At 38.8% G+C, this 12,969-nt stretch overlaps 1 protein-coding gene across 3 annotated transcripts; it reads left to right on the top strand.

Annotated features, from left to right (window-relative positions):
• Window positions 1-850: 850 nt before the first annotated feature.
• Window positions 851-11,447, top strand: GEMIN2 (gem nuclear organelle associated protein 2). Of its 3 annotated transcripts, none has more exons than XR_014027982.1 (10): window positions 851-1,060; window positions 1,978-2,062; window positions 2,736-2,825; window positions 4,363-4,422; window positions 5,018-5,131; window positions 5,876-5,920; window positions 7,899-7,967; window positions 9,092-9,197; window positions 9,572-9,630; window positions 11,312-11,439. XR_014027982.1 is itself a non-coding variant. In XM_081339608.1 (10 exons), the coding sequence occupies exons 1-10, from the start codon at window positions 939-941 to the stop codon at window positions 11,349-11,351; spliced, it is 783 nt and encodes a 260-aa protein (XP_081195734.1). In that variant the 5' UTR covers window positions 851-938; the 3' UTR covers window positions 11,352-11,447. The 3 variants fall into 3 exon arrangements, 2 of the variants coding, with proteins under 2 accessions (XP_081195734.1, XP_081195733.1); XM_081339608.1 differs by having other exon boundaries at window positions 1,978-2,050; window positions 9,087-9,197; window positions 11,312-11,447; XM_081339607.1 differs by having other exon boundaries at window positions 9,087-9,197; window positions 11,312-11,447.
• Window positions 11,448-12,969: the final 1,522 nt, after the last annotated feature.

Here is a 12,969-nt window from a genome sequence, read left to right as displayed (position 1 = left end):
AAAACAACAATTTAAAAAGTTTCTGCTTTTCTGGCTTACTAACATTTGATGGCCGTTGTTTGCTTTGTAGGATTCCTTTGGCGTAACTGTCAGTTAAACATCTCGAGATGGGGGAGAAGCACTAAAATGAATAGCAGAGCTGCCTTGTGATCGAGATGGGAAACAAATTCAATAAATAAAAGCTCTTGTAAGCTCTTAACTTATTGTGACTTCTGAAAAAAGGTAATATTTCATTTAGCATTTTTCCTGCATCGCCATAAAAGCCTATACACATGGAACTAGGCTGGCCACATACGGTTCCAAGCCGTTTGTGAGGACTGACAAGCGGTCCCTTTTTTCCCCCGTTAACAACGGAACTCCTATTGGTGCAGCTGTCGCATCACCGGACTTTGCCTTACAATCCAGGTTAGAATGCGCCCCTCTCTGCCTCGGAAACTACTGTAAAGGTTCCTGTATAGAAATACCCTTCAAACGAGCAGGTGTGAATGTAATTGATTTACACAAACTCCCTGGAGGAAATTCCATCCTTTAGATCAGAGGTCTTCAAACTTGGCCCTTTTATGACTTGTGGACTTCAACTCCCAGAATTCCTTAACCAACATGCCTGGCTGAGGAATTCTGGGAGTTGAAGTCCACAAGTCATAAAAGGGCCAAGTTTGAAGACCTCTGCAACTGCAATCAGAAAAGCTTCCAGAAATCAAATAAAACGCCGCACCGAGTCATCGGTGCCGAAACGGGAGAAGAAGCTTAAAAGAAAAGCAAGCAACCCGCTCGCCGCTCCGATTCAGCCCCCCCCCCACGAGCGAAAAAGACGCGCGTGCGCACTCGATTGGGTTCGACTCGCCCGGCGCAACCGTGGCGCCGCCAGGGCCGTCGATGTTCCTGCGCGGGAGCGTTGCCAGCGCCGGGTGAGGCCGCGGCGCGTTTTAAGCGGCTTGATGGAGTCGGCGGTGGAGGAGTTGATGCCCCGCCTCTTACCTGTAGGGGACTGCGACCTCGTGGAAGACTTCGACCCCACGGTGCCCCCCCGAACTCCCCAAGAGTACTTAAAGCGGGTCCAGTAAGTGAACTGATCGGTGGTGGCGCCCGCCGGGGGAGGGGGAGGGGGAGGGGGAGGCGGAGGCGGGTCGGGGTTGGAGCTGCGCTTGATGAGTCGGCGAGGTTGGATCCGGTCAACCCGGCGCTAATATTTATATGAAATGGCCGCTCTATTTATATTTATTTCTATGCGGCTTGCATAGGGAGTAAATGCGACAAGCGTTTCTTCTATAATGATGAAAGGTCTAGGGCAGGGGTAGGCAACCTCGGCTCTTTTATGACTCATGAACTTCAACTCCCAGAATTCCTGAGCCAGCTATGCTGGCTCAGGAATTCTGGGAGTTGAAGTCCATGAGTCATAAAAGAGCCGAGGTTGCCTACCCCTGGTCTAGGGCCCTAGGCATAGTCTTGCTGCTGATAATGCAGTATGGCGGTTTGTTTTTGTGGTGGTGGGAGTTCATGCATTAATGTAAGGAAAGTTAATACTGAAATTCGGCTTTCAATCCATTCGTACTGTCCTTTTCATAGTGATTTATTGGGGTTTTGCCAGTTTTTTTAAACTCCAGTAATATTGGTTATCCATCCTCTCCAAATAATAAATAAGACAGACGTGCAGATCCGGTATAATTAAATGATCTGCAGTCTTGGATTAAATGGAATGAAAAACACCTGAAACATTTCTGCATTGTGCCATGAATCTAAATCAATTTTAAAACTGAATTCATTATGGCAACATTTTGAAGAATACATCATCTTGCCTAGTTTTGTTCAAACTGTAATCCATTATGGAGTGTAATCTTTAGGTATGTAACAAACCCATCCACTTTGTCTCATTTTCAAAGCCAGAATGATTTTTAATGCTTAATTCTTTTCATTCCTAAATTAGGTTTGATTAGAAATTAAAAAGCACTTAAAGTTTCAAATATTTTTATTTTGTAGGATTGAAGCTGCAAAATGTCCTGATGTTGTTGTGGCCCAGATTGATCCCAAGAAACTGAAAAAGAAGCAGACTGTAAATATTTCAGTAGGTTTTTAAAAATCATTATAAGCATTATAAAATACAAGTACACTTCTCATGATTGGATGTGAACAGTACAATACTGTTAAGAGATTGCCAGTTTTATAATTAAGCACTCTACTTATAATTAAGCACTCTACATAATCCGCCTGCATGGTGGCTAGTCCTACAAAAAAAGTGGCAGTTTTAAAATTGAATATCACATTCTTTTATTATTGCTATTATAATTTTTAAACAGAAGATACACAGAAAAATATAGAAAATAGAATTAAGAAAAAAGATTAAAAAGTGCAGTAAAAAGGAAAAATATTTAAAGAAGCAACTTCCAATCTTTTTTACAGCAGCTACAAGCATACTTAATATCACTCCTCTCCCCATCAAGTTACATATAATTCACTTCTTTCCATATTTGATCCTTTTCAATCAGCAACTTCAAAATCATCAAGGCATTTTTATCAGTTTTCAACAAAAACTCAGTGATGGGTTTCCAGTCCTTTAGAAAAGTACCTATTGTTTTCTCCATGATCTAACAGGTTAATTTTGCCTTTTCTGCTAATTCTTTCATCTTTACAGTACAATCTTTCATTGTACATAGTTCTCCTTTTTTCAGAAATCTTTATACATATACAAATAACATGACACTCTTAATATTTTCATTGTGTTGTCTGTGTTTTCTTAGCTTTCAGGGTGTCAACCTGCTCCTGAAGGATACTCTCCAACTCTGAAATGGCAACAGCAACAAGTAGCTCATTTTTCAGCCATTCGCCAGGTAACTATACATACAAATATACAAATTCAGTGACTATGTGGAGTGTTTTTTTAAGACAATGCTAATTCTGGTCTTTGCAGTCATAATTCCCATTTTTAGGAAGATGGCACTTTACTACTGTAGTCGTTTGTTGTGAGTGAGAATTTCCAAAGTATAGAACTCATTGGGTGCCTCTCAGCCAAATTTACCTGAAAAACGTGATACGAGGGCAAGTCGGAAATAAACCTCCATTTGGTTATCAATGACAGACACTCACAGATACAGAACGTTTATTGTACATGTTAGAAAACTACAACATTATATTACTTTTTGACATAATTGCCATTCAAATGGAGGCACTTGTTATACCGTCTTACAAGGTTTGAAATTCCTTAGTAATCGCTCAGCACCAAATCTGGGCTATTGGGGGGGGTGATCAAAAACATCCCAACAGAACTGCTTCAAAAGTTCTTGGGTCTGTCTAGCGGTGCGCAGGCGAGCATTATCGTGAACCATCACTACACCAGAAGTTAGCATGCCCCAGCACTTGTTATGGATGGCTCATTTGAGTTTTCATAACGTTTCACAATAGACTTATGAATTGATGGTTGAACCACGCTCTATGAACTTCACTAGCAGTACTCCTTTGGCATCTTCACATTTGGCGGGATTTTCTATCGCACTACTTCCGGTGTGTTGGTTCACAATAATGCTCACCCGTACAACGCTAGACGCACCCAAGAACTTTTGAAGCAGTTCTGTTGGAATGTTTTTGATTACCCCCCCTTATAGCCCAGATTTGGCAACAAGCAACTACTACTAAGGAATTTCTAATCTTGTAAAACATTATGACAAGTGCCTCAATTTGAATGGCGACTATGTCGAAAAGTAATGTAATATTATAGTTTTATAGTGTGTATAATAAAAGTTTTGTATCTGCGAGTGTTATTGATAACCAAATGGAGGTTTCTTTCCGAATTGTCCTTGTATTGCGGGAAAAGTTAGGTTTTATACTGCATTTACATATAAATGCATATGTAATAAAATAGTACTAAAAATACTACAAGTACTAATACTCCACTTTGAAGTCTTAAACATCAATTATAAAAGACACACCAAAAGGAAATAAATTTATTTATACAACTTGTAAAAACTGTGACACAGGATAATATACAACAAGATTCTGTTAAGTGGTCAGTATCAATCCCTAAAGGTCGTGGAACTGTTGGTTGTTATGGGGGGTAATCTACAGTTAGATTCACAATCTAAGACTGCAAATTTAATTCAAGTCCTAAAGAATTTGGAGCAAGCCCTCTATACTAAATCCTACTTAATAATAGGATTATAATCTGGTTTAAATTTAATTGTATAAATTAAGGAATTAAGAATTGCCACACTAAAGCAGAAAGGAATGTTTTATCAATCCAAACGAATAGTTCAGCAAGCATAATCACAGAAGATATTTGTTGTATGTGAGAATGCCATTTCTATGTATAGTGTCTGCCACCTGCAAGTATATGTTAAAGTGATCAACATTGATCAAAAGTTTATCTTTTAGAGTGTGAACAAGCACAGGGATCACTGGAAAGCACAGCATTTGGACAACAATGTAACAATGGCAAGTAAAATGTAATATTTTCAGCATACTGTCAATTTTCATATAAGCTTTTTTTCCCCTTCTGTTCAGTTGTATCCGATTCTCTAAGACTGCCTGGACAAGTCCATACAGTTTGGTTGGCATAGTTTTTCAGAAGTGCTTTGCCATTGTCTCCTTCCTAGGGCTGAGAATAACTAGCCCAAGGTTCCCCAGCTGGCTTTGTGCCTAAGACAGGATTAGAATTCAGTTCCTGGTTTCTATCCTGATGCCTTGCAGCACTAGACCTTCAGACTCAAATAGAGCTCAGAAGTTATTATATTTGTTTCATGTGTAGGCTTGTATATATTAATAGCATTCTTCAGCTAAAAATAGTGAATTTTTTTCTCTTGGTAGCCTCCTTCCCCTCCCTTTATCTTTGTGGTGGCTCCTATTGCTACTGATGCCCAGCCAGCCCATCCCTGGATCTCCTGTGTCAACTCTGTGTTAACTATTTTAATTTAAAATTAAAGGCTGGAGAACCTTGAATAAAAGAAAATATTTTGGGGGGGAGAGGGGAACAAGCCCAAATCAGCTTATGAAATAGGAATAACTTGACTTATTTCTTTCAATTGTTCAGCCCAGAACAGATGATGAAGAAGGTTGGAAAAAATTCTGCTTAGGTGAAAAGTTGTATCTAGAGCTAACAGATCAAATCTTAAGTGATGAAAATCCAGGAATTGATTATGTACAGGTGAGTGTTAAATCTGGCCTAAATAATTGTATCATCTTTAAATAGCTGTATTTTGAGCCATAGTTTCTATGCATCTTCTGAAATAATGAAGTTTGTACATATGATGATCATCCTTAAAATATTTACAATACAATCCCTTGTCCAACAAAATGTTGCTACATTTATCTGCAATATTGATTTTATATATTAAACAGAAAAATATTCAGAGTCCCAGGGATGCTAGAGGCACATTTGGTAGGGTTAGACAGGTCTTCCCAAAGGCCACACTACTCTGGGAACCCTTTTAAAAAAACTATTACTAAAAAGAATAACATTATTGTAATGGAGATTGTATTTTTTGGTTTTCTCCTTCAAATGAATTTAATTATGTACTGGTTTTACTTGTGGGGAATGTGGCTATGCATGTACATTGGAAAGGAAGGCTTTAATGTTTAGATAAATAGATATTAGGAACTGTTTTGGAAATTTCTTAAGCTTCAAGAGAAGCAAATGATAATTGTTGCATGTATGTCTAGATTTTAATTATATTATGGAAGCCACTCAGAAGTTGATATAAGATGGGCTGCTATATAAATGTTTTCAATAAATAAAATATACTTTTAACAAAGCTCTAAACATTAGAAATATCTATACAATCCCTCCTAAAGAATGACAATTGCACAGTAGTGTTCAGATCTAAAATTAAGTATTTAGATTTCCAACCATTTTTAAAAATCCAACATATTCTGGTATCTTTCCATTCAGATTGGCTTTCCTCCACTGCTGAGCATTGTGAGCAGAATGAATCAGGTACTTTACTTTTATTGTCGGTTTCATTTCCATTCAGTCTTGCTGTAGTGAATCCAGCTTTACCTTTTTTTCCTACCTGCCTCCATAGCTTGCTTGAAAAAGCTGGACTTGGATACAAGGTAGTCCTTGACTTAGATCATATTGAGCCCAACATTTCTGTTGCTAAGTGAGACAGTTAAGTTAGTTTTGCCTCATTTTATGACCTTTCACTGCAGTCATTAATAACACAGTTGTTAAGTGAATCTGACTTTCCACTGAATTTGCTTGTCAGAGGATCGCAAAAGGTGATCACTTGACCCCAGGACACAGCAACTGTCATAAATATGAACCAGTTGCCAAGCACCTGAATTTTGATCATGTGACCATGGGTATGCTAAAATGGTTGTAAGTGTGAAAAATGGTCATAAATCACTTTTTCAGTGTCGTCGTAACTTTGAATGGCCATTAAACAAATGGTTGTAAGTCAAGGACTACCTGTAATCCCAAATAGAAATGTATTGCTCAAGATCTGAAGAACCCTAAAGATTCTTAGCCTTAAAATAGTGATAAGTATGTTTTAAATAGGGACGCGGTGGCTCTGGGTTAGGACGCTGAGCTTGTCGATCAGAAGGTCGGCAGTTTGGCGGGTCGAATCCCGAGTGCCGCGTAACAGAGTGATCGCCTGTTACTCGTCCCAGCTTCTGCCAACCTAGCAGTTTGAAAGCACGTAAAAATGCAAGTAGAAAAATAGGGACCACTACGGTGGGAAAGTAACAGCGTTCCATGCACCTTTGGCGTCTACTCATGCCAGCCACATGACCACGGAGACATCCTCGGACAAGCACTGGCTCTTCGGCTTTGAAACGGAGATGAGCACCGGCCCCTAGAGTCGGAAACGATTAGCACACATGTGCGGGGGAACCTTTAACTTTATCTATGTTTTAAATATGTTAGATCTATAAATTGTTTTGTATTAAGTGGAAAGATTTTTAAAAGGCCCAGAAAAGGTGGAGACACACAAAATTCTCCATTTCCCTTTTTGACCCGCTAGGCTGCAGCTAACAAGGCCTCAGGAACTTCAGAGAGTTCAGTAAAGTAATATTGCCTTGTTGTGACTGATGGCCAATTTTTTATAGCTATTCTATCATTTATTCAAATGTAGACCGATTGTTTTAATTGGTCTTTGAATTTTCTACACTTATGGCAGCTGACAACAAATTAAAATTTTACACAATTAAGAATAACAGAAAGCAGTGCATATAAAAACAAGCCTAGAGTAAAATCATAACATACAGGTGGCAAATTACCACTTTTTAGAGATTCTCCAGATGAGTTAGTTGTGCCTTTAAAAGCTTCTGGAAACTTCTCACTGTTGAATATAGGCTGTTTTGTAACATAGGTTCTATGACGGAGAAGCAATGTTTTCTGGCCTCAGGCCTCTCTCAGGTCTCCTAATAATAATCCTAATAATAATAATTATAATAATAGAAAGTATCCTAATAGGAATCAGTTGGTGGCATACAATCTGTTATTTAAATTTTATATAAGTTTACATGAGCCCCTTTCATTTGCAACAAAACAATTTTCCATTTTGCTGTGAATACAAAAAAAAAATGATTAGGAGAGCCTATAACCCAAAGAATCCAAAAATATTCACTAGAAAAGAGACAGTGATATGAAAAAGATATCAACAAAACAGTAGATTAATAGAAGGGGTGAAATCAATTTTGATTTTTTTTGTCTGTAATTCTTGTGAATCTTTAATTTGCTTTAATATATAAAAACTATATTATGTATTTTCATTATCTTACATATTTTTAAATGCTTTTTAGGGCAAGCTGTTTCAGCAACTATGTCATAAGATTGTAAAATATTACTTTTTTGTACTAGTTATTATTCATATAGAGCATTTGTATAAAATACCTAATTATAAATCTGTGCAGTGCACTAGAAACCACCACCATGCAATATTTTAACAGGTGTTTCTCTGTCCTAAAAGGCAACAGTGACCAGTGTCTTGGAATACTTGAAAAACTGGCTTGTGGAAAAAGAATTTACTCCAGAACTGGTAACTTGGAAGTTTTATGTTTTAAGAGGCATTATCCCCATTGAAATTAAATTGAAGGAAACTAATCTCTTTATTAATATTTTTTTTAATCTGAAATTGTCAACATGAGTGCTTGCCTGGTTTTTAGTAAATGTCCCCATTGGCTCTTTTAGAATTTCGAATTGCCTTCATTTCTTAGTATCTATATTACTTCCATATAGATTCAATGTATGCCATAGTTGTATAAAAAACTAAATTAAACCTGTAAGTTTTAAATATGCCTCTAAAACTAAATTTCAATATGTTAGACCACTAAATATTTTAATTTCTATAATTCGTGTTAGTTCATTCTCCGAATAACAAGTCAGCACCTACTGTCTCTTAAATCTGTTCTCCACAGAACTTCTCATTAAATCTTTTGAACCATCAAATACAAAATATTATAGTTCTCATGTGAAATCTGTAAATTGCCATTTTCACATAAAGTTTCATAATTTATAAAGTTTTTTTTAATGTGTACGGCCTTGTGCATTCATATCCAAAAAAGACTGATCCTCCATCTATAAGCTCTGTTAAATAGCTGCATGAATTTATTTTGATCTAAGAAATACAGAATTTGTGCCTATTTACCTGTGGTCTTATCACTATTGCTTCAAATACATGTTGATAAAACTATGCTTTCCCTCTAAGTCAGAGGTCCCCAACCTTTTGGGCACCAGGGACCGGTTCTGGGGAGAGAGGTTTTTCCGCGGACCAGAGGGCGCATGGTTTTGTGTGCTGCCCGCATTCTGCGGATCGGGTTTTGCTTGTGTGGACCAGTTGCTGGCATGCCACCGCCCAGTACTGGTCCACAGACCGGGGGTTGGGCACCCCTGCTCTAAGCGAAGTTTAGTGGTTTCTTATAATCTCATTTTTAAAAACTTTAATAACCAGTAAACCTAATTACTGTTAGAAGCAGGGAAACTAGGAAATCCAAAACCTGTGTTGAAAAGTAGAAAACTAGACAGTTGGGGAAAATACCCACGTGAAATTATTGTATTTGTATCGTTACGAACAAACATGTGTTGATGTGTTCAAAGAATCAATACAAAGATGATTTTATCTTTAAATTCTTATTGCAACTTCTTACCATTTCTCTAGGGCAGATGGCTTTATGCTTTGTTAGCTTGTCTAGAGAAACCATTGTTACCAGAGGCTCACTCTCTAATTCGACAACTGGCTAGACAATGCTCTGAAGTGAGGGTACTGGAGGTAAGCTGAACTAGTTGATTATTGAAGGGGAATACTAGAAGATCTTGATCATGCTAATAGCTTGAAGCCATCATTTCTCTGAAATTGTACATTTTTCACTTCTTATTTTGATATTTCAGAATGGTAATCAAAACTTGAGAAAAGGGCAGTACCAGTTATACTAAATGTTCAAAATGTTGCTGTTATTGTTATATCTTGGACGAATTTAGTGAATATCTGAGATGGTTGTCTTTTCTAGAAATATATTTACTAGAGCTATTAATCAGTTGCCAAAATCATTGCAATTTGTTGGAAATTTGTAACAGTTGTTGACATAAAGCAATTGCTTGAAATTTGGTGAAAGTACATTAATGCTTTTCTTCCTTCTAACGCAGGAGAACAAGAATGATGAAAAAGTGTCTGCTCTAAACTTGTTAATTTGTTTGGTTGGAAGGTATGGCAAATTATTTTAATTAGTGTACTAAGTTGGCTATTTAAGGAAAATTAAATCAATCTCTTCACCTTTATCTCAAGAGTGCAGCATTACTTACATGAGCATTGTTTTGCAATGTTTTTGTTTTTTGTTTTGCAATTGTTTTTCCTTAGGGCTGCATCCTAAGTCCGCTGCTGTTCACCCTGTTGACTCATGACTGTTGTGCTAGGTATGCCACCAACCATATTGTGAAGTTCACAGATGATACAACAGTAGTGGGTCTTATTCATGATGACAATCTGGAAGCTTACCGCAAGGAGGTTGAGTGGTTGGTGAACTGGTGTAAAGAAAACAGCCTAGTTTTAAATACTGTAAAAACCAGAGATCATTGTCGATTTCAGAAAAGGCAGGTAGGGTATTACTAATAGCACAGTGGCAAGTCACCCTGTATTTCTACCATGCTAAGCATGTGCAACAATGAAGAAAAGGCAGGCACGGCCACACTTCTCTGTGCATTAATGATTCACCTGTGGAGATGGTTACCATCATCAAATTCCTGGGTGTGCAGCTAACGAGTAGGCTGACTTGGTCGCTCAACAGTGAGAAACTGGTGAAGTGGGCACAGCAGCACCTGCACTTTCTGCGTTGCATCTTCCTTCCCCTGTCCTGACCACTTTCTACTGGGGGACGCTTGAGAGCATCCTGTCATACAGCATTACAGTCTGGTTTGGAAGCCTCACTGCTTCAGACAGCAAGGTTATGCAGAGAGTGGTGAGGATGGCCGAAAAGATCATTGGCAGTTCCCTCCCTTCCATCCAGGACATAGCACAGAAGCGTTGTTTGAACAGAGTCCACAAGATTATCTGGGACACTACTCATCCTCTCCACAACCTGGGAGGAGGCTTCGTGGTATCCATAGCAGAACATCCAGATTCAGCCATAGTTTCATTCCATACAGCATTAACCTTGTGAACTCTCAGGCTTCCTCCTTCCGTTATATATTCAAGATGGACAGTATTTAATATTTTATTGTTATGTATATGTAGGGGTGTGGGTCTATACACATGTTGTACATAGTACGTTTTAGGTGTGTGTCATGTTTGTGTTTCACTTTGAGAGCGGGCAACTAAATTTCATTTTTGATGTGTGCCACTGTGCCGCCAGTAAAAAATGACAATAAAGATAATCTTATCTTAATAACTTGTAATTTTTTACCCTTCTATATTCTGTTTCCAGAGACATAAAAGGCAGTGACCAATTGTTAGATTGTGTTATATAATATTACAACACACTAGCAACAACTATATACAGCCATATAATTTCTGTTTCTGATTTCACTTGTGCCTTTCTCATGTTTCCTCATCCAGTATTGTATAAAAAGAAGAGAGCTTAACATTGCATAATGAAATGATTGCAACTTCTTTTGTAAGGTCTCTCCATGCTGTCTTAAACTTCAGTTCTAGGTCTTGAGTCACATGCTCTGTGATTCCATGCAAAGATCAATTCAGGGTGTCCTGGAATGAAAGGCACCTGAAGAGTAGTTAAAATAGTATAATTCTCATATTACATTAGTATTCAACTAAATGGAAATCTAGACAAGCTATACAGTGAAGTACTGCATTTCTTTGATATGTTTGTTCAAGATTTGTCTGAAGATTTTATTAATATTTATAATTAGATTTTTTTTTCTCCCACCTAACAGGTATTTTGACCAATATGACCTGGCTGACGAGGCATCCTGATAAACATCTGGAAACTATACATGCACGAGTTGTTAATCTTTCTCAGGCAGGCAGGCAGGCAGTACTTTCATGACAACTATAAAAAATGTCTTGTATACTTGGGGGTTGTTGGGGTTTTTTGGTTTTTTTTCTTTCTTTTTTTTTGGTTTTTTTTTCTTTTTTCTTTTTTTTCTTTTCTTTTTTTTTTTTTTTTTTTTTGAGAAAACACACTGATTTTAGCAAGTGGAGATGTTAATAAAATATTTTCTTACAAATTATTGTCCATAATTCAGCTTGTTTGCTCTACATACAAACTATGTGTGCCTCTTGGTATTTAAGATACTACACAATGAATCAATGTTATCTTATTAAAACCCAGCAGAACTAAAGAGACTAATGAAAAAGGCTGTTTATGTTGAATACAGGTAATCCCCAAATTACAAGCATTCAATTAAGACGCGGTCAAAGTTACGTGATCAGCGCACCTTAGTGTTTACGAGCAAATCCCAGAATTATGACTTGCAGCACCACAGCAGTCATTCACCCTTACAAGTGACCACAGAGGCTCTACAACAGTGATGGCGAACCTTTTAGAGACCGAGTGCCCAAACTGCAACCCAAAACCCACTTAGGTATCATCGGGTGCCGGGTGGGCGTGGCCCATTGGGTGGGCATGGCTGTGGTGGTGGTAACAGCAGACTGGATGAAACTAAAAAGTTCAATCAATTCCAACACTGCGATTTCCCGCGAGAAATTGAACTTTTTTTTTGTACACAGCGGCAGAGGCCTAAAGCGAAAAGGTTTTATAAAACCCAGCTGAAGGCCTAGGACTGGGGCGACAGTGCACGTACCCACAGAGAGGGCTCTGCGTACCACCTGTGGCATGCGTGCCATAGGCTCGCCACCATGGCTCTACAATATTCATTCTATTCCTCTCCCCACTCCCAACTGCTTCCCCTCTTTTTCTGCTGCGCTGGGCTCACCTTACAAAATCTGTCTCTGCTGCAGTTTCTTTCTGTGGGAAGGGAGAGTCGGTTTGGAAATACTTTTCACGGCGACTGGAAGCCCGTGGGTGCCATAATATTGTGCGAGTTCAAACAAAATTATCTGCAAGAGATCATGGTCTACGAAAGCTTCGATTCTCGGGGGGGGGTGCTTTGTTTGCATGCCTATGGGGCAAAGCGGGAAATCGGACCAGGCGTAGGAACCAATGCTGTCCGTCGCCCGGGTGTGCTGTTTGCTCATATGCACCAGCCTTAGTTTGAGGGCAGGAATGAAGCCTTCAAGTGAGCAGGGAGGCATCGTGGGGCCAGGTCCCTTGCACCTGCATCCAAGCTGGCAGCAGTGGCAACCACCTAAGTAGTCATGATCCCCCTCCCCAGTAAGTCACCCACCTCACCCGACCTAGAGTTTGGCCAGCCAGCTGGCACAAATCCTCACCACTCTTATCATCCTCACTGAGCGACAATGGCTTGAGTTTCTCTGCTCCGAGTAAAAGGAAAGGAGGCACAGAGCATGATTGCTCTCAATAAGTGGTGCATGCAGTGCCTCTGCGTCTTAAGAGCAATCCTGCTCTGAACCTCGGGTTTCTTCCTTCGGGACAGAGCGGAGAAATTCAAGCTGCTGCCACTCAAACACT

The sequence above is a fragment of the Vipera berus genome, assembly GCF_964194415.1.
Source record: "Vipera berus genome assembly, chromosome: 1".
Lineage (NCBI taxonomy): Eukaryota > Metazoa > Chordata > Lepidosauria > Squamata > Viperidae > Vipera > Vipera berus.
Note: the sequence above shows the minus strand (reverse complement) of the source record. Positions and strands in the feature narration are given on the sequence as shown.